Source organism: Centrocercus urophasianus, unplaced genomic scaffold (assembly GCF_019232065.1).
Source record: "Centrocercus urophasianus isolate 14NV4802_14NV808 unplaced genomic scaffold, USGS_Curo_1.0 seq_23, whole genome shotgun sequence".
Taxonomy (NCBI): Eukaryota; Metazoa; Chordata; class Aves; order Galliformes; family Phasianidae; genus Centrocercus; species Centrocercus urophasianus.
In genome coordinates, this window is record NW_024884789.1 from 7,320,108 (window position 1) to 7,341,204 (window position 21,097).

General features: G+C 41.7%; 1 protein-coding gene across 3 annotated transcripts in view; it reads left to right on the top strand.

Annotated features, from left to right (window-relative positions):
• ZFAND6 (zinc finger AN1-type containing 6) overlaps positions 1-20,694 on the top strand; it is a 34,194-nt gene extending 13,500 nt beyond the window's left edge. For 2 of the 3 annotated variants that reach the window (XM_042823932.1, XM_042823933.1), the window contains 5 exons: positions 9,259-9,428; positions 10,648-10,759; positions 12,877-12,977; positions 19,004-19,117; positions 19,722-20,694. In XM_042823932.1, coding sequence (XP_042679866.1) covers positions 9,278-9,428; positions 10,648-10,759; positions 12,877-12,977; positions 19,004-19,117; positions 19,722-19,870 — 627 coding nt within the window. In that variant the 5' untranslated portion in view covers positions 9,259-9,277 and the 3' untranslated portion in view covers positions 19,871-20,694. Of the gene's footprint in view, positions 1-8,558; positions 8,584-9,258; positions 9,429-10,647; positions 10,760-12,876; positions 12,978-19,003; positions 19,118-19,721 lie in introns of those variants that run through there. The other variant, XM_042823931.1, reaches the window with a different exon arrangement.
• The last annotated feature ends 403 nt before the right edge of the window (positions 20,695-21,097 follow it).

Below are 21,097 nucleotides of genomic sequence, written 5' to 3' on the forward strand. Positions count from 1 at the left end.
CAGGGAAATATATGTTGGATATACATGTACTGGCTGCACATGGCAGTGTAAGTGACAGCTGAAAGGAAGGTAAGGAAAGACACAGAACTTAATGGCTAGTATGAGTAGTTAGTTGATGTATTTGTCCATTTGTTAGTAAATGTGGAGTGATAGATAAATACCAGTTGCCCAGCATGATGCTTACTGATCAGTTGTATTTTCCAGTGTTTTCTGTGGGGTGATTGGTTCTGATATTTATGTATTTGGATACATGTAAGCTGTCTTCTCTTGTACTTTTGTCCTTAATTATTATTTCAATCACAACAACAGAAAGCCTAGAATCACATTAGGGTTAAAGCAAAGTAGCACCTTGGAGTCGTTGGCTAAATTTAACTGCGTTCCAAAAGACCAGGAATGCAGCTTTGCCACAGGGAATATTATACCTCTTTTGCCAAAAAGTTGTCCCTAAATACCCTCTTTGTTTGGTCAGGCTTTAGCTTTAGGTTAAATTCCCCATCGAACCACAGTAAGAGTGTTGTATAATTTTGGACACTTAAATTAGACATAGTGCATAATTCTAAATAGAACAACACGTCGTGCATGGTAATCACAATGTTCTTGGAAGTTAAGCTGAATTCAAGCTGCCCTAGCCAGAAGTGATGATGATCCTTTTATTTATTGACATCCAGGAACCCTGATATTAAAGCAGGACCTCCCTTAGCATTAGGCCCACGTAGAGCTGTAGCATTATAAGCTAATTAAAATTCTACATAGTGCTGTTTACAAAAACAAATTATAATGTGTTTTGTGCTTACTGCCAGTTCTGAGCAACAGGTGTTTTGTTAGCAAGAAGCTGTCTATTTTGGGAAGCTGTGTTAAAGCAGCTTTTATCTCTTCTGGGCTTGATATGCTTAAAATAAGTGAAACATGCTGTATTGAGAAAAGATTACTTCTCTCTGAATCTCAAAGGAAGTGATTACTGAACCCAAGTCTATTCTTTTAATAATTGTATGGGTAATCTTGTAAATGTTTGATCTTCCTTAAGTGTTTTTTATCAGTTTGTGAACCCAGTCCTGTTATAAAATGGCATCAGTGATAGTTTATGAAGCCGCCTTCCATGTTCATCCCTTAAACTTCCATCTGGTGCCCGAAGGGAATATTGGGAATTCTAGAATCCTCTAATTTTACACGTCCACTGACTTCTGAAATGGCAGCAGTACGTGATAGCATGGCAGGCTACACGTAGCTTTGTCCTGCCTGCTTCAGAGCAGCTTGCTCATCTCTTCCAGGGCATCTTAAAAGGAAGCATTTCTACAGTTTCAAATAAACACTTTATTTATAGGGCTGTGATTGAAAATATAGAGAATAGCTTGAGGACTTGTGCTGTCTTTGGCCTCAGGCACCTCAATGCCAAAGCTCAGCTGTGAGATAGCCCTCCCTGCAGTTTGTGCTGGGGCAGAGAGGAGCCCATCAGCAGTGCCTGATGCGGTGCAGCTGTGGCTTGTGTGAGTTGGGAAGTAATTGCTGAGATGGTTTGCTGTTCTCATGGGTGTAACTCCTGGATCTTTATTGCTTTTGAGCAGAGAGATGCCTGAGCTGCACTACCTAAAATTAATGCTCTTTTCCTAACAGTGGTGTGGTCCATCACCGGTGTAACTTCACGGAAGGTCTCTGTGGCACTCTTGTTGCAGAGCCAGCTTCCCAAAGGGGAAGGCAGACCTGCAGCCTCCTGCCTTTAACCATGGGAGAGCTGAGCTGAGCAGTGCAGCCTTGTGCCTTGGGAGCAAGGAGCTTTCCTCTCCTTTGGCCTGCGTGCTGGTGGTGCTGGGCATTCCTTGCGCTGCTTCCTGTGCTTCTCCCAGCTCGCCCAGGTTTACCAATGCAAAAGCAGCTCGCAGAAGCATAACATGCTGACGTGCTCTTTTTTGGTTCTCTTTTTCTGGTCGGTAGCTCACTTGAAGGTTGTCTTCACTTTGTGCAAAACAACTGTGTTATTGTATTGCTCTTGGTGCTTTAAACGTTCAACCAGTTCTCTTCATTGGAGGTCTCTGTTGTGTCTCGCTGTAAACAAGTGCATGTCCTGCTCTGAGGGCTTTCTGCTCTTTTTCTCCTCAACCCTAGAAGTGATTTTTGTGGTATGTGGGTTTTTGGTTTTGTTTGTTACTTGCATGCAGTTTGACCTCTCCAGAAAGGGCAGCCTTTCTGATAAGCATCACAGAAGAGCACAGAACACGTGGTGGTGGTGTTTCTGAAAGCCTCTGGGTGCTTCTCTGTGCTGGGGTTTCTTGGGGTTGCCTCCAGGTGCATTGTGCTATTGGGAGTAATGTGAAGAAACTCTTGGATTCTCAGCCAGAGAAAAGCTTTCTTTGAATCTCACCAGCTTCGGGTAATGTCATGCACAAGGGCCTGATGCTGGTAATGCTGCACTGTGAGTCTTGGTGAACTAAAGTCCAACTGCACTTGTTTAAAAAATAAAAAATAAAAAAAAATACAGTAAGTGATACATAATAATAATAAAAAAAAAGTAGCACTGAAAATATAAACCTTGGCATGCTTTAGCATCTTGACTTGGGGTGATTGTTTTTCTGCTCTAGGAAGAAGGTTCTTGAAGGTTTTACGCAGAGTGCTGCATTGAGCCCTTTTGGTGCTGCAGCACTTACCTGATGTTCCCCCAGCATCACGCAGCCAAAGCCAACAGCTCTGCATGGCAGCTTTCCGGAATTCTGATACTTTCATGAAACTCCTTTTGTCTGTGCTCTGCCTCTTTGAAATCCCATGTAAACAGATTGTGATTCCTCATAGTAGTCAATGGAACATAACTGGTACTGTGCTCGATATTTTTAAGCTGCAGTAGTGAATGTCATGGAATTACCCCTTTACTTGGTATGGTGAAGGTACTAAAGGTTTGGAAACAAAATTAGGAAAATTTGCTTTGGCTTCTGCTGTCTGCTTGTAGGTGCAGTGGTGTCTGCAAGTAACTTGATGCTTTTGTTTGAGGTGAATGAGAGTTTCAAAGGTGCCTTGCTGTACGGAAGCTCTTCTTGGTTCTTGTAATCCCTACTTTACAAAGGTTGAATGTGGCCACAAGTAAGTAAAGTAGCATCTATTAATAGTGCATGCAGACAAGCGTGAGAAGCTGAATCCTCATTATCAGTGATCTTCTTGATACCAGTATAGAGTCTGTGTCTTTATTTTTGCCTAGTAAGAGCAAAGGCACTGTAGTGGAATACTTGTTCCTCGTGTAACCTTGAGTACAAGAGCAGACAGCTGGAGTTGACGATATAAACTCTTCCACACTGAGGGCTTTGTCTGTACCGGGTGTTCCTGGCTCCTGCAATGAGGTGACTGGTTTGTTTTCTGGCTCAGATCAGCTGAGAAAGTGACTGATGCTTCTTCCCCTCCTATCACCTTCTGTCCACCTTCCATTTCTGAAGCTGCATTATGTGTGTTGCTGTGGCTTCTTCCTCCCTGTGTGGTTCTGAGCCATGCTGGCTCTCTGTTTGTTTCCCATCTTAAATCTGGGATGTACACTACTGAGGGGGGAGGGGGGAGGAGGCTTCCTTGAGGGCCCAAACTTTAATTCTTAAGGATCTGACCTCACAGCCTACTTAGATGTAGAAGTGGAGGGAAGAGTTCCTGTAACTCTTCAATTTTTCATTTTGTAAAGCTCCTGTTAGGAGCATGTAATAGAAGTGCTTGTTGTTTTTGAGCCTAAAATAAATCTATGCATGAAACAAAAATAAAAAGCTGTTCAACAAGAATAGACTGGAGCATAAGTAGATATTAGATGACTTGTCAAATGAGTTGTGAGAACATGTTATGCAAGTCTTTGGTCACTAGTTTGAATATTATGTTTTCAATATGAAGTCATTACATAAATTCTGCTTCGGTAGTTCAAATCGCATCTTAAAGCCACATTCAGCTGCGAGCAGGAAGAGGTTTGGAGGAATCAGCGGAAAGCTTTACGTGCCTGGGATCTCCTGCTGCTGCGGGAGCTGGAGAACTCCTGTGTGCACAAACACGCAGCAGCTGTGTGCTCTGCTGCTACGCAAAGAGGTCACTGCCCTTCCAGATTTGCTTGCATAGTTGGTCCTTAACCATATTCACTTTTTTTTTTTTTTTTTTTTTTTTAACCCAGAGGATTCTGATGAAACTGGGTTAGAGTGTAGCTACACACACAGCTATGCTGGCAAATCTGAACCAGCTGTAGTGTTGTAGGCAGGAATGCCATGCCTACATGTCTGCCTGCAGTCGGTGTGTAGGGCTGGCCGTAAGGGCTGAGAGCCCTGCTCAGCCCTGCTAGCTCTCCTTGGGTTCGCAGCAAGTTGCTGGGGCAGGGCAGTGCCTAAAAGCTCCAAGCCACAGCTCAGTGAATGTGAATTGGAACCTCTTGGGAGAGAGCAGTAGGGTAAAAACTGAAACAACAGGGCTATTTTGTAGCTTGCTTTTATTCTGCGCTCCTGGGGCTTTGTACCCTGAGCAGAGCCCTGCTTTCAGTGGGGCACCTGAGCAGCTGCTCCCTGTTTCTGTGGCTTGTGCTGTGAAGTGGTGTCCTGTAACAGTCAGCGCTTGGGAGGCTTCTGCAGCAAGACTCAGCAGAGCTCTTTTCTTAGGCCTTTATTTGCTATTTGTTTGGATAAATCTGGGGAGGAATGCATTTTGCTGCTTACTGCTTCTTGTACCAATATGCCTTTTCACATGGTGATACAAGTGGTATCAGACATTCATACCTGTATGTTCGATAAAGTGAAATGTGTTTTTAGTCTGCACAGCTTTGTGTCTTGCTTGTGTTTGGACCTGGGATGAAGCTTTACATGCTTAAGCAGCACCAATGCCCATTTGGTTTTTTTTTGTAGTTTCTTCCCTGCTTCTTTAGGACGAGGGGAGATGACCATTAGCACTGGTTTAAATGAACTGTTCCATTATAAATGTGATTGTGATAGAGGAAGGAATGTCTTTAAACACTTGTTTAAAAATTGGAATCAGATCTGAGATGAGAGTATGTTGATACCTGTCAGTGCATTGCTCAAGCTTCCTTGACAGTGAAGAGCACCTTAAACTCAGCTCTCTGCTTTCTCTTGGAGAAGCATTTCCAAAGTTGGCATCAGTGTGGTCCAAACTGCATTTTGGTTGGCTATGCACCTGCTAAAAGATGTCTCAGTACTGACAGCTTTGAGTAAGATGATGTAAACTGAAGTAGGAGAAACTTTAGGATGAGGTGTGAGTAAATGCTGTTGAAATGGACGTGTCAGAATGGGAAGGAGGTGTGAGGACAACTTGAATTCAGGAGATCTTTTCCTGAAGGGGAATGGATGAAAGGAAGGCTGACTGCAGGCTGGCATTTTGGGGTTCCTAAACCTTGTGTGTTTAATCCTACTAAATGCTGCTCTCTGATCTTACTGATTAACATTTCAAGCCTATAAAACTAGAGTATCAACTCTTTGAAATGAGTGACACAGAAACATTTTAATTAAAAAAAAAAAAACAACTAACAAACCACAACAAACCCAGCAGCACAGTATTGTGGTGCATAGTCAGGGGGGGAAAGGAGGTTCATAAATATTTTGTTATTTTCTTTGAATTACTGGGAGAGCTCTCTCTTCTCCCAGAGAACCCAATGTCCTGGGGAGCGTAACCAGCTTTCGCAGTTCAGTTCTGAATGTGTTATGATCACTGGTGCTGTTTATGTGGTTCTGTGTTGCTTGTTGTGGAAAATAATTTCCCCTCTGAGGATGTGCAGTAGTGAGAGGGGAGCAGTTGGACCTGTGCTAGTGGTTGAGATGGTCTGAAAGGGCAGGAAGGAGAGGACTTAGCATGGTGACACACTGCGGGCTTCTTATGCCAAGAAGCATTTCTGAATTGAGCAGTAATATGAAGTCAGTCTTAATTTCAGTGATGTTTAGCCAATACAAAAAGAGGCCATTTCTTCTGTAATCTTCATCAAAGGCTGTGTTGGGGCTGTGCTGGTTTAAGGCTCTTGCCCTTCCTACAGTGCTCTTCCCTCATATTGGTGCTCGTGCAGCTGGCTGTGCAGCTATGCTACAGAGCACTGCAGGGAACGTCTCTGAAATATTGTGAAGAGTTTGGATGTTTGGTTGTTTTTTTTCTTTTTTTTTTTTTTTCTTCCAAAGATGGATCAATTCCTGTTCAAAGTAACAGGGTGACCCTATGAGCATTGTGGTAGCACAGATTGGGGGGGAACAGGCAGAGCTTAGAAACATTTCCAGCAGTGTTCCAGGCTCTGTACTTGCTCTGTGGCACCTCACTGGGACATGCATATATCCACACTGCTCCCAAGACCTTGCTGTCATTCCAGCTGTGAAGTTTATTCAAGTTTTGTGTCCAGGCCAAGCTTGTAGACAGTTGTGAAGCTGCTGATAGGATATATCGTTCAGTAGGCTTAATTCCTGGTAACAGCTAGCTTCCACTACAAATGGCCAGTCCCATTTGTAGTCTTTTTTCTTGCACTGTATGCTGGATCTCAGCTGTCTGTCAGACCAGTGAGCTTCCCAGTTCACCTGCACAAATCTTGCTGGTTTTCCATCACACAAGCAAGCTGCTCTGACTCACCATGGGGTTGCCAACAAAGGAAGGGGTGGGAGCACAACAGGGGCTGTGGGAGCAGGCATACTCCTCCTGCAGCACTTCTCAGGGTGCAGTTTCCATGACAGCCCACTGTTATGTGTGATGGTTGGACTTGGTGATTCTGTGAATCTTCCTGTTTGATGAATTATGGACGGTTCTGAAAAGATCTTCTGAGGCTGAACCAGAACAGCTGTTCCACCACCTCTTGCTATTAGTGCCTGCTAAGATGGGAGCAGCCCTGATTGCTGTGCTTGCTGCTGTTTGGCTCCAGTGGCGTGAAGGAGGTGAGGGAGAAGTGCCAATGAAGCATATGCTGGGCCTCTGGTCCCTTGTGTTCTCGGCGTCTGCTTTTTGGTCGGTGGTTCTCCTAATGCTTGAAGCCAGCTCCTCTGCTGAAATGAGTTGTTCCATGCATCTTCAGCTCCTGCGTCTCCCACTCTCATCCCTCTCTCTTGCCCAAGAACACATCACAGAATTACAGAACAGCCAGTGTTTGAAGGGACCTCAAGGATCATGCATCTCCAACCCCCCTGCCACATGCAGGGCCACCAACCTCCACTTTTAATACTAGACCAGGCTGCCCAGGGCCCCATCCAATCTGGCCTTGAGCACTTCCAGGGGACGTGACAAACATGTGACAAACAGCTTGGCTGATGCAGTTGGATTTCTAGAGCTGATCACTTCTTTGATCCCTTTTAGTGCCTATGAGCGCTGCAAGGGTGGGAACAGCATGGGAGAGGGAGTGAGAAGCTTGGCAGCAAAAGCTCATTATGCTGATTTGGCATTGTGTGGCTTTAGGGTTCAGATGGTTCAGGTCAGCCATCTCATCCTGGAGCTTGCAGGCTGCTAATGAAGTGAGGTGATGGATGCATTGCCCCTTTGGAATGCAACAAGCTGTTGTGCTGTTTCAGCTCCTTTCTCATTGAGTTTTGTACTGTTGCATCAGTTCAATACTATCTCTTCTTCATTTTATTCCCAAAATATTAGCAACCAATATAGGAACTTCCACTTCCTGTGGCTTTTATTGAAACTCCGGAGGCATCTGTGGCACTTCCCTTGTTGATCAGCACATTCTGGAGCCTCATGCCATTGGCTCGTGTGCACTTGGTGGCTGGATCCGCTGGTTAAGGAACTCAGGAGCTGGCTTTTCTAGTTTTTCTTCTGGTCATCCTTGTGCACCTTTCACAATTTGCTTATTGAAATGGAGCAGACTTGAAGTCCATTATCCAGAGATGGTTGCTGTGTGACTTTAGCACCTGCTCTGTTCAGCAGCTGTTGTTTGGGCAGGAAGAAAAAACCCAGTAATGTGCTGTTATTGAGTTCCTATGCACTGCTTGAAGCTGGCTGGTGAATGGAAAGACAATCATAGTAAAACTCGAAGTTTAGTCTGGTAGGGATTTTAAATCTAAAATTAAAAGCTTTGTTTTTGCCCAGTGACTGAGTCTTTATTAGCTGTTGAAATACTCTGTCCAAAGTGGCTCTTAATTAGATTTTCAATCTTAAATACTGTATGCCAGCAGTGACTTGTATAAGGTTTCATCTTTAAAGTGGTTTGAGTTACCACAGCGCAGACAACTCGTGTTAATTTACACTTCAGTCTTCAGCTGCACTGTGTGAGTGGGCCCAGCATAAGAACTGAATTCCTGCATAGGTTACTTGCAGCTCCTTCAGTGGGGTTATCTAGAGGAAAGGCAGGCAGGAAGGTGCTTCTCCACTTACAAGTACAGTACTTCAGCAAAATCAAATCTAGCTGCCATTTGAGGTCAGTGGGGGCTTTGTGTGTTAAAAGCAAAACACTTCTGTATAGTGGTGGGTCAGACAGCTGAAAGAAGCTTAATTGCAGGTTGAAGCTTAATAAGATACTGAAGTTTTTTTTTTTTTGTCTTCCATGTCTTACATTTTGAGTTCTCAAAGTAGAGCACTTCACTGCTATGAACAGGGGACTTGGCTGGTGTTGGTGTTGCTCCGAGCCTTGCAACCCAGAGATTTGCTTTTGAGTATCAGTTCCACGTGCTTTTGGTAAATGAACACAAAATGCAATTGTTGTGTGACTTCAAATACATCTTGTCTAAAATGAAGCCTTTTTACCCAAGCGTATTTCTGACCGTAGGTTCATCTAGTTTTATAGCTAGACAATTGGTGAAATAATCAAGTCTCTTAGATCCTCTTCCCTTCTGAGTTTTCTTTTTCTATGCTTTTGATAAGTATGCTGACATTACTTGTAGCATTGATTTTCAGTGATGCTGCTAATCTGTCTTCATTTTGTCTTAGAAGAATTGTCTGTGCCTCATCCTAATTTCTGGTGAGGAAATATAAAATGGTAGACCTACGCTGATCTTGAATAAAATAGCTGATACCTTGAGATACTTAGTTTGTTAACAAGAAACATTTATTTCGCAACTGGTGCAAAATTGGGCAGATATGTCTGTATATATGAGGAGGGAAAAAAATGAAAATTGATTTTGCCTCAGTAAGTAACAGATGTCAGAAACTCATCTACAAGTTAGGCCTTTTGAGAATAGTCACGAAGTTAAGAATACCATTAAGGAGGATCACTTGTGGTAGTTCTGCTGGTAAGGTTTAAGGTTATCCTTGAGCACCTTGATGGAGCGTAGAGAAATGTAGGTTTTCAAATATTAAGTGTAAAAGAGTGCTTCTGAGGTGTCTGAATAATGGGAAATATATCAATTTCAGGTGTGTAGAAGAAGAGAAAATGGCTCAAGAAACCAACCGTAGCCAAGTGCCTATGCTTTGTTCCACTGGTTGCGGATTTTATGGGAACCCTCGGACAAATGGCATGTGTTCAGTATGCTACAAAGAACATCTTCAAAGGCAGAACAGTAATGGTAGAATTAGCCCTCCTGGTAAGTTATGCTGTTGTGCTGCTGTTTGGAAACTTGAAATGATAAGCTAGACTGCACCTTGACCGTGGCACAGTGCTAAATACACAGGAGCATTAGTGCAAACCAATAGATTGTATTCATCGACACATTCTAACTGATGGATTGAACTTGGATGAAATGCTCACAGTGTTGTGCTGTAATTAAGCTCCTTAAAGTTGCTAATATATATTATATTCATATGGTGGTTTACAATTCCAAGATGAAAGTGCAGAGATATGTTAACACATTTTTCCCAAAACTACTGATAGTGGAGGAAACATCTGTCCTAGGGAATGTTTCTGAAAAGCGTTTGAAGTGTAGGTTTGCAGCCTGATGCTGAAGGATTGACTCCCAGACGCTTTTTTCTATTTTAAGAAAGGCTTCTCCTCCTTTTTAATCTTTTTTTTTTTTTTTTGGTCCAGTGCCCAAAGTATTTGTTCTGTTCTACATAACTGATTTCCCCAACCCACTGCAGTAAGTGCAGTAGAAATTCCCTCTCTAGGAGAAAGCTGGGAGGGCTCTTCACCCTCAAAGTTAATGGTGATTCCCTAGGGAGAAGGAACCCTTTCTCTGTTCTTTTTCACTCTTTCAGACTTCAGCATGTCCTGCTGTGGGAAGGAGTGTGACAAGTGCATTCCTCTAGAATCTGAAATGCCTATTCTGGCTTGGCTGGATATCGACACCAAGCTTCTCCCATTGGGCTCTATTCTGAACTTTTTTTATTATTATTATTATAAATGTAATTTTTACTTGGAAGCTTCGGCTTTCATCACTGGAAACCTAGAGATCCAGGTTCTACAACTTCCTAGTGTATCCTAAGGAGATGTTGAGATGCTGCAGTGCTGTATCTCGTAGATCCACTCTGGTTCATTTAAGAATATCAAAACCTATCATGTTAGAGAACTTGGAGTTTATACTGAGAAGGCTGTTTGTAGACACTCTAAGTAACAGAAAATAGTAAGTATTTTAAAGCTCTAGTTTTGCAGTTTTGTGCTGTGAAGCTTGTGGTGGCCTGGGGCCGAAACACGTTTGAAATATGACCAGACATAATTACTTTTTTGTAAAACTATTTTTCATTATGATGTAGACTGAGATTCAATTACTTTCCTGGCTGGTGTCATGGGGGTCAAAGAATAGTTGTGCAGTTTATGTAACCCTCGGAAGTAGTGTAACACATTTTACATTAGTGTCTTCCTTCCAGCAACTTCTGTCAGTAGTATAACCGAGTCCTTACCGGTTCAGTGCACAGAAGGCAGTGCCCAGGAAACTCAGTCAACTTTAGATTCTTCATCGACTCAATCTATGCAGCCAAGGTAAGCTGGTCCTGTCATTCTGTCTTTTTTTGCATGGAAATGTGTTAGTCTGCGTGATGAAATTAAGTGTGCTTTGATGCTCCGTAATTAAGTGCAAGGATCTAGCTTAGGAAAGCATCTAAAATTTATCTGAAACATTTAAAGCATGGGATCTCACAATAAATAGTAGAGGATCTGTTAGCTACATCTTGCATTCAAATGCAAATTTCTCTTCAGAATTTAGCCTCAAATAGGAGCATTGCCAGCTTCATGCTGTTCCATGGAGATTTATCTGGCTAGTCTTCCAGCTCCACAATTTGCAGTTAGTTGTATACTTACCAAGGCAGTGTTTTTTCCATTCCATACACTTGAGAATTGTGTAAAAATGGCAGAAAGCTGTTGATGGGTACTCTCATAAGTGTACGATAATGTGTTAACAAACTGGTTGCTTTGCAAAATGTGGAGCATGCAGGGGAAGGATGTCTAAATCCTAGTACAAGTTGTACTGCTGAATTGATGTCTTATTAAACAAGTCATTTCCAACTGGATTATTCAGAGAGACGTAATGTCCTCTTGTAAATCACTCAGACTTACTAAGTGCTCTCCATTTGTGAAAGCTAAATATTTATTTGCTTGGCTGTATTTCAGTTATGGATTGGTATAACCAACAGCAACTTTAGAAGTGCTTTGGAGTTTTTTTGGAGTGAGGAATGTTAGCTGCATGGTGGAAGTGAAATGAAAATCTGAGTAAATACTGCTGGTTAAAAAATGAAATGTAGTAAAGTGCAGACCAAGGGTAAGCAGGATTTGGTTTCATTAGTTATCGCTGACTGATTCTGCTCAGGCTGTTTTCTGCCCTATAGCTTTTTATAGGAGGTTTTATCTCTTGCTTGCCTCCTGTTCTGAACTGAGTTCTGGGTGCTGTGCTCGATGTCGTATTTGATTTTTCTATTCTGGGATTTCCAACTGAGGTAGAATGTAAATATCTTACCCTCATACAACAGTTACACTAGGTATTCTTAAAATAAATTAATGAGAGAAGAATCATCCAGGTCGGTGTGCAGAGGTGAACCAGCTGAAGTGCCTTGGGTTTGTTTTCCCACCCAACCTGTATTTAAAAGAACTGTATTTGATCACTAGCTTGCTTGTTGGTTACAGGAGAAAGGAATGGCTGTTTGCCTTGAGCCTCGCATGGCAGAAAATCAACATCTTTTTCTTTTTTCCAAAATAAAAGTTGGGGGCTCAACTTCAGTCTTTGGCAGTACCTCACTGAGCCTTTCCATGCTCTGAGGAAACAGCTGCAGAACAAAACATGCCTTTCTGTAGGTGTTCAGACCTTCAGGTCAAGAGCTGCGTGCAGCTCTTGGCAATTGAAGTGACCACCCAAACGTCCTGGTTGTGTCATGGCCTTCGGGGAGGGCTTTGTTAAAGTGTGGGCTGCTGGGTAACCCAGTTTCTCTTATTCAGAGCAAATCCCTGAGAACAGAGGGAGAAAGAAGTTGGGCAAGTGGGTGGTGTTACCCCTCACCTGAGCCTTGTGGCACAGAAGAGCTGCCACTGTCTCTCCCATAACTATCCTGGGTATTTGACTGTGGCTCTTCAGCTGCCCTCTGGTTTTAGCAGTATGGCTGACAGAGTGGAGAAAGTTGGCCATTGGTGTTTTATACTGCACGGATATAAGTTCTGTGTAGAACTGAGGATGCTTTACTGCTGGCAACATTGACATGCTGCAATTTTCTTGTTCATATCACTGCAACACCAGAGGTAGCTCCCCTACAATTACCTTGCTGGCTAAGGTTTCAGAAATTCTTGTGTTGAATGTTGCATTGTTGCTTCTTCTGTATGGAGGAATAACATACTGAACTACAGTAAATGGTTGGGGGGCTTGAGGTAACACATTTTTTGTTAGTTGAACTGGTTTATTGCTCTGTATGAATGCAAAGATGTTTAATTTTTCATCAGTTCAGATTGCCTAGTAATCTTAATTGAACTTTGGTTACAGAAACAACACTGAAGTGAAAAGTATTGGCATGCTTGTCAAGACTTACTCTAATGTATTTCTTTCAGGAATGCTCTGTAGGACATAGACAAGCTTCATGTTAAAAAACAAAGTATAACTTTTTTTCTTTGCCTTTCAGCCCTGTATCAAGTCAGTCGCTTTTAACAGAATCTGTAGCATCATCCCAACCCGATAGTACAGCTGTGGACAAAACAGTACCTGAGACAGAAGAGTTGCAAGGTTGGTACCTGGCTTTTGGAGACGGATCTTGCAAATATCTTTAAAACCTTGACTGTTCATTATACACTCCTGTTCAAGAGATGGCCCATTCTCAGAACTAAATGTTCTGTGAAATCAGATGTGAAAAAATAATGATAAACTTAATGTAAGAGTCTTGAACTGTAGATTTGACTTTAATTGCAAGTTTCAGTAACAAGTGTGTTAATTGAGATTGGAAATACACGTCATAAATGAATGTATTGTTAAGTCTCTATGCCACAGCTACTACATGAGGATAGACTTGGGAGAATTCATTATTTCTCAGGTTGGTAACTTGCTGGTTAGGCAAGCACCACGGAAGTTTGAGTGTATTTGTTACAGAGGGTGTTATGACATAGCTGAAAACTGTCAGTGTAAGCATGAAACATCTACTGAAGAGCCTTTTGCCTAGGGACTTGATTGATTTTTAGTGTATTACTTGATCAAAGATAAAATTATTATTAGGTTATGCACTCCAGTTGCTTGGAAAAAAAAAAAACACCTGAAAGGATCATTTCAAGTCTGGCCTATAATTCTTGTTGTTATTACAATGTAAAGAGATTTTGTTGTTATCTTGTTTTTTTTTTTTTTTCTTTGTTGATTCTTCTGCTTATGTAGAGGCTTGCAGAACTTAAATGCCATTAAACGCTTTAGTTTTCTTAGGAAAGTGCAAAAATCAGATAGTATACCAAATTTGTTCAGGCCTGCAATCCACAGACTTTGTAGAAGGTACTTAAAGGTAAGTCAGTAAGTATTCTGTGTTTTCTCTTGCTGACACAGCTAAGGCTTCAGTGTACAGAGCTCTGCTTCTGCAGGCTTAAAATAGCAGTTCAGGTTTTCCCACAGATAAAATGTGCCATTTCACTCAGTTGCTAAATACAGGTTCTTTTGAAACTTCTGTTACTGAAGTTCAGTGTTTCAGGTATTTTACCAAATCAGAGTTGTCCCTTTTTGTAGGGTAGAATAAAAGAGTCACTCTCTGTGACTGTTACCTGTGCTCAGCAAAGTCTTCTGAGTTTCATAACTACAGTTTGTGTGACCAAGGAGGTGGAAAGACTTTAATGCTTAGGCTGTTTTGTACTGCTATTTGCAAAGTTAATTACTGGAAACATATTTACATCCAGAATGCATCTTTAAGAGTATGTACTAGTATCCATTACTTCATTTTCTGGAACAGAATACCTCAACTTCGACAGTGTGCACAAGGCATGCTCTTAATATACAGATCAGTGACATCTGACCTTACCTAGTCTCAGAGAAAGCAGGGGCTGCAAGGGCTTATAGGTCTCAAGTTGTGGGTACTTGCACAGTGGAAGTGGCTTTTCAAGGCATATCTGGAGCTGTTGTACCTCTGAGTAAAAATACACAGATGGCTTTACTTTCATCTCAGTTCTACAGTATGGAGAAACTGGGAAGCATTGCTGTAACCCAGCTCCTGTACTGGTATGTGCCTTGCAGGGGACCTCATGTCAGACACAGAAATCTTTGTACTGCATGTCACATCTCTATCAGAATAAGCCTGTATCAGGCAATATGATGTCAGTTCTTTAGGCTCATCATCTACTGCCATGTTTTTTTCTTACTCACTCCCAAAAGCTTCCAGAACCTGCTAGTCTCATGATTCTTCTTCCACCCAGAGCCTGGGTTAGTGTCTCTGTCTACATATACATCTTGCTTGCTTGGCTTAACTGCAAGTTGAAACTTTAGGCTTACAGCATATACTGCTTTTTCACTTGGAGGTAGGGTAATAGTATTGTAACTTAAAATCATCTTTGCTTTTTCTGTGATTGGGCCTCTGGAAGGACTTTACCCAGCAAGCTTTCAGAAGAATGTCTCAAATCACATTCAGAGAATTAGAGGGAACATACATTTATCCGTCTCTGAAACTAATTCTCCCTATGAGAAGATAGGAACTAGAAGCTTTGATTTCAAGGGTATGTTCCTGTATTCCCATTCTGCAGAATGCATTTCAAGGGTCAACCTACGTCAGGTGTTTAGAGTGTTTCAGCTGTGTCCTTTTCTTTGTACCTTATTAGTTTCTAAACTAAGAACATCAGCACGTAATTGCAGTTCTAAATTACAGTCCCTATTTATAACTGGCTGTGGCAGGGTCAGCCCCATTTTTCTGAAGATTACTTCTGTGCTATCCCTTAACTGAAAACTGTATGAAATGTAGCCTTTCCAGTTTTAGCCTTCTGCTTTGGAAAGTGCAAGTTTGAAAAGAAAGCAACTTATATTAAGTGCTAAGTGGGCTTTATTGCCTTGTTAAGGTTTTGCATCCTAAAGTTTGTTTTTTCACATCATTCAGAATTTGAATTTTAGGCTTCTGACAGGAATGTAATAGGGCTGTGTGAGGCAGTTAGCATGACTAATAGCATACTCCTACTAGTATGGTAGGAGTCCCAAACTAAGAGCTTATAATTCTTGTGCTGTCTGTGCATAGGGTGTGTGTGGGGGGGATTCTCCTGTTTGATCACTTGCTCAGCATTTATTAGCTGGGAAAAAAAACTGCTTTTAGGTACCGAGTAGAGCAAAAAGCCCAGGCAGTGGATAGTGGCTAATAGGTACATATCTTTAATTTACTGTTCTTATGAACGTATCATTGAAGGTGACCTAAAATGAAATGCACTAAGTAGGTACAATCCAGCTCTTCTAGCAGCTTTCTTCTATTTTGGGCATCTCTGCAACTCGTTTTAGGTTACCTTGTGGGCTGCTGTACCTTTCACTCAATGTTACAGCCGTGTTACAATTAGCCAGTCAGGATTCCTTGTTTGTTGGGCACTGGGTTAATTGGGCTGCCTCCTGGCAAACCTGCAAGCAATTGAAAAAGGTGTTTCACTGCTCTAGGTTTAATGAGTTTAAAATCAGTCAGGTTAGGATTCACATATTTCAGAAAGACTTTTTAAGAGGAAATCAGACTTAACCGACTTGAGTAACCAGCTGAAAAGTGCAGGCATGTTTGTTCTCAGTTAAGCCAGCTGGTTTTGCACTTGCTTGGCTTTGGTTGTGGGGCTGTTGTTTTCATTGTGAGGTATCACTGACTGAATAAAAAGCTTTCTTAAGAGTAGTTGCTGTGGAATTTTACAGGCAGGTAACCTGGACCTACTGGGAATGCTGTTGAGCCAAAAGTTCATCAACTTCAGTGGGCCTTATCAGGGCAGTCTCAGTAAGCAGTACTGGAGTGGCACTGATGGCTACTTCATGTTTTTGTGGTGGTACCAGGGACTTGGGTGTGGAGAATGCTTATGATAGGAGTGCAGAAATAACGTAGGATATTTTGATTTACTAGAGGAGTTCTCCAGGCAGAGAGGGAAGGATGATAAAGATTTAAACTTAAATTCTGTAGGTAAGTGTGCTTTTACATAAGATAGCACTAAAATAAATGTAGTGCCTCCATGTTATAACACTGTGTACAAGGTCTCTCAGTAGTATACTGGATTAGTTTTTTTAGAACTTCTGCTTTACTCCTAAGGTTGTTCAAGTAGCACAGTGATTATGTTTTATTATGGTCTTTACTTTCTAGTTCATATCCATAAGGATTAGCTTATGTTTGTCATCAGCCAACATCTAAGACTCCTTCTGCCTGTGGTGGGGGAAGGCTAGACTGACCCAAGAGAGAAGAGAACCCTTTTTAAATTGTATGGGAACCTAGCAAGGAGTGCAAATGATAAGGTTGCTTTTTGTTTTTTGTTGCATCTTTGATTTGAGGCTGAAACAATCCCTCTCATTTGAGGAAAAAATGCAAACAGGACTGGAATGCAGCAGTATCCTGCTGTTGTCTTTCTGTAGGTGCAGTGTGTGTTAGGCTGAACACTTTGGCTTGTTGTTGAAAATTAGTAGTGATCTTCTAGTTTAACCTTATATTTCATTTCTTTTGGGGAGTGAGTGTTGTTCTTCCTAGGTTTGGTCAGATGTGCTTAAAAGGTAAATGTAGCTGTTAGTCTTTTCATGGGAATGACCTTTTTCTTTCAGAAGCTCTGCCTGGTAGCAGAGGTGACAAACAAAACATCCAGAGCAGGCGGAGAGGAGAGAACAGATGAGGTGTCAGCAGCTTTGCAACAAATGTACTCAGTTCTGTGTTGAGCCTGCAGGGATACAAGAACTAAGTGTGCTTTATCTCCAAGGTGTTGTTTTCATGGTCGGAGTATGCTGAAGTTCAAGCAGACTTGGCATGAGCAAAGCACTAGCAAAAGCTGCTGCCTCTAGAAGGAAATCCAGGCTCTGGTTGTTTTGATCAGCTAAGAGCACGCTCTGTAAAGCAAGGGATTTCTAGTAGGCGGGACAGCTTGTCGCCTCCCGAGAGGTGAATGTTTCTTCTTGCTCTGTTCCTTGTTGGTTAGTTGGCAGCTTGTCCTGGTACTGCTGGTGCTTCTGTTCCCCAGCAAAAGGCAGGGCTGGGGCTGGAGGAAGGGAGGGAAGCAGTTCCAGCAGCACAGGCAGCAGCATCCTGGAATCCAGACAAAATATAGCAGCTGGGAGTGGTTGCAGCATATTTCCTGTGAGCTCCAAGCTGGGTGGCATTGCATTTTACCTGGCTTTTTTCTATTGTGTGTCATGCCTAGTTTACAGACAGAGCACTGACACCCTGTTATCTAAAGGTGACTTATTAGTTGGGGCATTCATGATTATCAGAGAGGATCTGCAGTCAAATCTGTCTTCTGTGCAAAAGCAAACTGAGAGGCAGAATGTATGGTTATTACTGTAGACAGAAAATGACTTGTGGCAGCAGTAGAATCTTCCCACTCAGTTCAGCAGTAAGCAGCATCCCTTAAATATTATTAAACCTTTTTTTCTTGTGTGAGAGTCTTATGTAGAAAGTAAATAAGTGTATGTGTAGATTAGAGAGCCTTGCTATGCAGGGAACTGTGCCAGCTTTCCTTAAATTTGCCTTACAGTTACAGAGGCTTTCTGTAAAAACTTATATTGAAGTAACTGGATTTTGCTGCAAGAGGAAATGCAAGCCTGAGTTGTTAGCTCCGAAATGCCAATTTATGGCATAAAGGCTTCCTAATGAATTAATAAATGCAGGAAGGTCTGCTCTGTCTAACACTGCTAGAATTCACTTTGGTAACTCTTCCCACTTCTGATACTTCTTGTGCGTCTTTCAGTCCTTGCTGCTTTCATGCTTACCTTGCAAACCTCTCGAGCCCTTCTTGAAATCAAGTTTGCTCTGGTATCTATTTTTGTTTTGAAAAGTGAGGAATGTGCAAATATTGAGGAAAACCAACCAGTTTCTGTTTTGACCTGAGTAAGGCAAATATTGCCAGTACTTTTTGTTCTTCCACACAATCTGTAAGCTGTCTTCTGTATGTGAGAGAACACTGAACTAGTCTGAACAGATAGTAGTCTTAACAAATCTCTTCAAATTGAGAGAGGGATTTCCCTTCCTCGTGGGTTTCAGAGCAGTGGACGTCCTGTAGTTCTGAGATTCATGGACAAAGGAGTGACTTCCTTGCTGTAGATGTAGGTGAGCAGCAGCATCACAGTAGAAGAGATTGTTCTGAAACACTGCACTTTGTATGGCCTCAGTATTGCAGCCTTCAGTGAAAATGAGTGTTCCAACATTTTGGTAAGGAGGATTTTTCATAGCACGTACTCATAATATACAGTGCTGCTAATGCTGCTTAAAAGCTTCTTTGTGTATTTCCTGTGTTAGGAAACAGACCAGTAACACTGATGGGAAACACTTGGTGCTGGATGTTCATTCTCTCCTCAAATCTGGCAGCTCTGACTCTTAATTTTTAAACCTGTTTTTACTTACTTTGATGTATAAAGGGACGGATAGCAAACCTTTTAATGTGTGGTAACTTAATACTGTCAATTCTATAAGGGCATTCAGTGAGTTCTCTCCTTGAGTTGGACTGAATGTTTAAATGGAGGGAGTGCTTTGAGTACATGACTCAACCCCACAGCCTGAGTTGACAAGATGGGCTTTAGCTTATCGTATCATTTAGAGGAAGAAGAGAGAAATGTTTTTTCCAGTGTTCTCATCAACTTTTTAATATTAGCTTCCGTGTCAGAGAATGCAGAGCCTACACCTGAAGAGCAAGACAAGTCACTTGACAAACCAAAACAGAAAAAGAATCGCTGTTTCATGTGCAGGAAGAAGGTTGGACTTACTGGTAAGAAATTCTCATTTTGCTTCTTCTTAAAAAGAAACTTAGGCTTTGGAGCTTTGAAAACATCTTATGGCATAAATGGGGTACAGTCACTTCTTCATGCTGTTGATTGAAAGAGCCTTTGCCCAAGTTTTGTTTCTAGCTGGCTTGTACTAGATCTAGTCTTCCATGCATTTGTTTTGTTTTTCAGCTTCTTTTCTTTAAGTGAAATTTATAACTCCAAGTACTGCTCTTTTGAAGTCTGCTTAGCTGGAGGTTGGCTGATAGCTGGCTGCCATCTGCTAACCATCATTGCAGTGGGTCAGTGGAAGGGCCAGAGAAGCTTGGGTTGTGTGGGATAATGGTTCAGAAACAAAGAAAGTGATCCAGAAGTCTTCAGGAATGCGTTTTGCACTGATACATAATGCAATAGGAAGGATTGGTCAAGTCTTGATTTAAATACTTAAATGCATTATTTGTGATTCTTATGCTTTCTGCAGCAGAGCTTCTCTTTGGCTGATTGACACTGGTGACAGATTTATTGATAGTGAGTGAACACATTCAGGATTTAGAACAGGTGGGTGTGCTCAGAACACTGAACTGCCTAAAGTGATGTTTCTGTCCACAGGGTTTGAGTGTCGGTGTGGGAACGTTTACTGCGGGATGCACCGCTACTCAGATGTACACAGTTGCTCTTACAATTACAAAGCTGATGCTGCTGAGAAAATCAGAAAAGAGAATCCTGTAGTTGTGGGGGAAAAAATCCAGAAGATCTGAACTGCTGCTCCTGCTGGAATACAAAATCCTTTGACCATCTGCAAATTAAATTGACTTGAGCTTTTTTTCCTTAGTCATCAGGAATGTAGAGCAGTGTACCTTGCCTAGACCTTTTAATCATGCATGTCATCAGATGAATAGATTTTGTTCTTTGTTTTTGTTTTGAAAATGACCGAACATTTATTTTCATTGCAGTTTTCTGTGGCTGAAGACTTAAGTAAAACTTTACAAGTATTATCCTTTAAGATCATTTTAATTTTAGTTGAGTGCAGAGGGCTTTTATAACAAACGTGGAGAAAATATTGGAGGGCTGTGCTTTTCCAGGATAAAACATGCATGCGTTAACTTTGCAGTTTATTTTCTTGTTGTATATAGCATTTCTCTGCAGCACAATTTCCTTTTTTTGATAATGCCTTGTATGGCACAACTAGTTATCAGTAACTGAATGTATTTTAATCATTATGGCTGCTTCTGTTTTTTTCCCATTAACGAGAGGTTATACATGTTCGCATATTAGCTTGTTTGCACCCTCTACCTATTTATGTATGAATCATTTGTAATGAGAGTGTGTGCTGAGATTGTCTGTGTGGTTTGTTTTTTTTTTTTAAATTGGTTTGTGTGTATGGGGGAAGGCTGTATGCACTTCACTGACTGCAGGTTCCATTGGTATTACATCCATCAGTCTGTCTGTACACAATATGAAGAATGATCTGAAGTACCTGTGCTGTATTTATGTTTATTCATGTCTTAACTTTGATTAAATAAAATTAAAAAAAAAAAAAAAAAAAAATTGGAGCCCCTGTGGCTGTCACTGGCATCAATAACCTGGATCTCTCCTGCTTTGTTTTCATGGAACCTTCCATTGATGGTTCCTTTACTTACAGTGCATTTGTCCACAGGCTGTACGTATCCCAGTGCCAGCTATAGTCTGATTTTGTATTTTGTGCAGCATCCCTGACATGTGCAGGAGTGGGGTTGTCTGTGATGATATGCTTAAGTTGGGAACATGCCTACAGATAGGTGAAAGCAATGTCTCCAGCTTTATTGGTAATTAGGCCCTGGAGCCAAGCACGTGTGACTCTGGTCCTAGAAAATACTGCTCTGGGGTTTGTGATTCACTGTGACAGAGCACTGCACAAACCTCCTTGAAGTTAGAATGTGTCCTGAGACAGCTCCTCCAGTGGCATTGTGTTCTCAGGTTTGAAATCCACAGGCTCCAACGTGGAA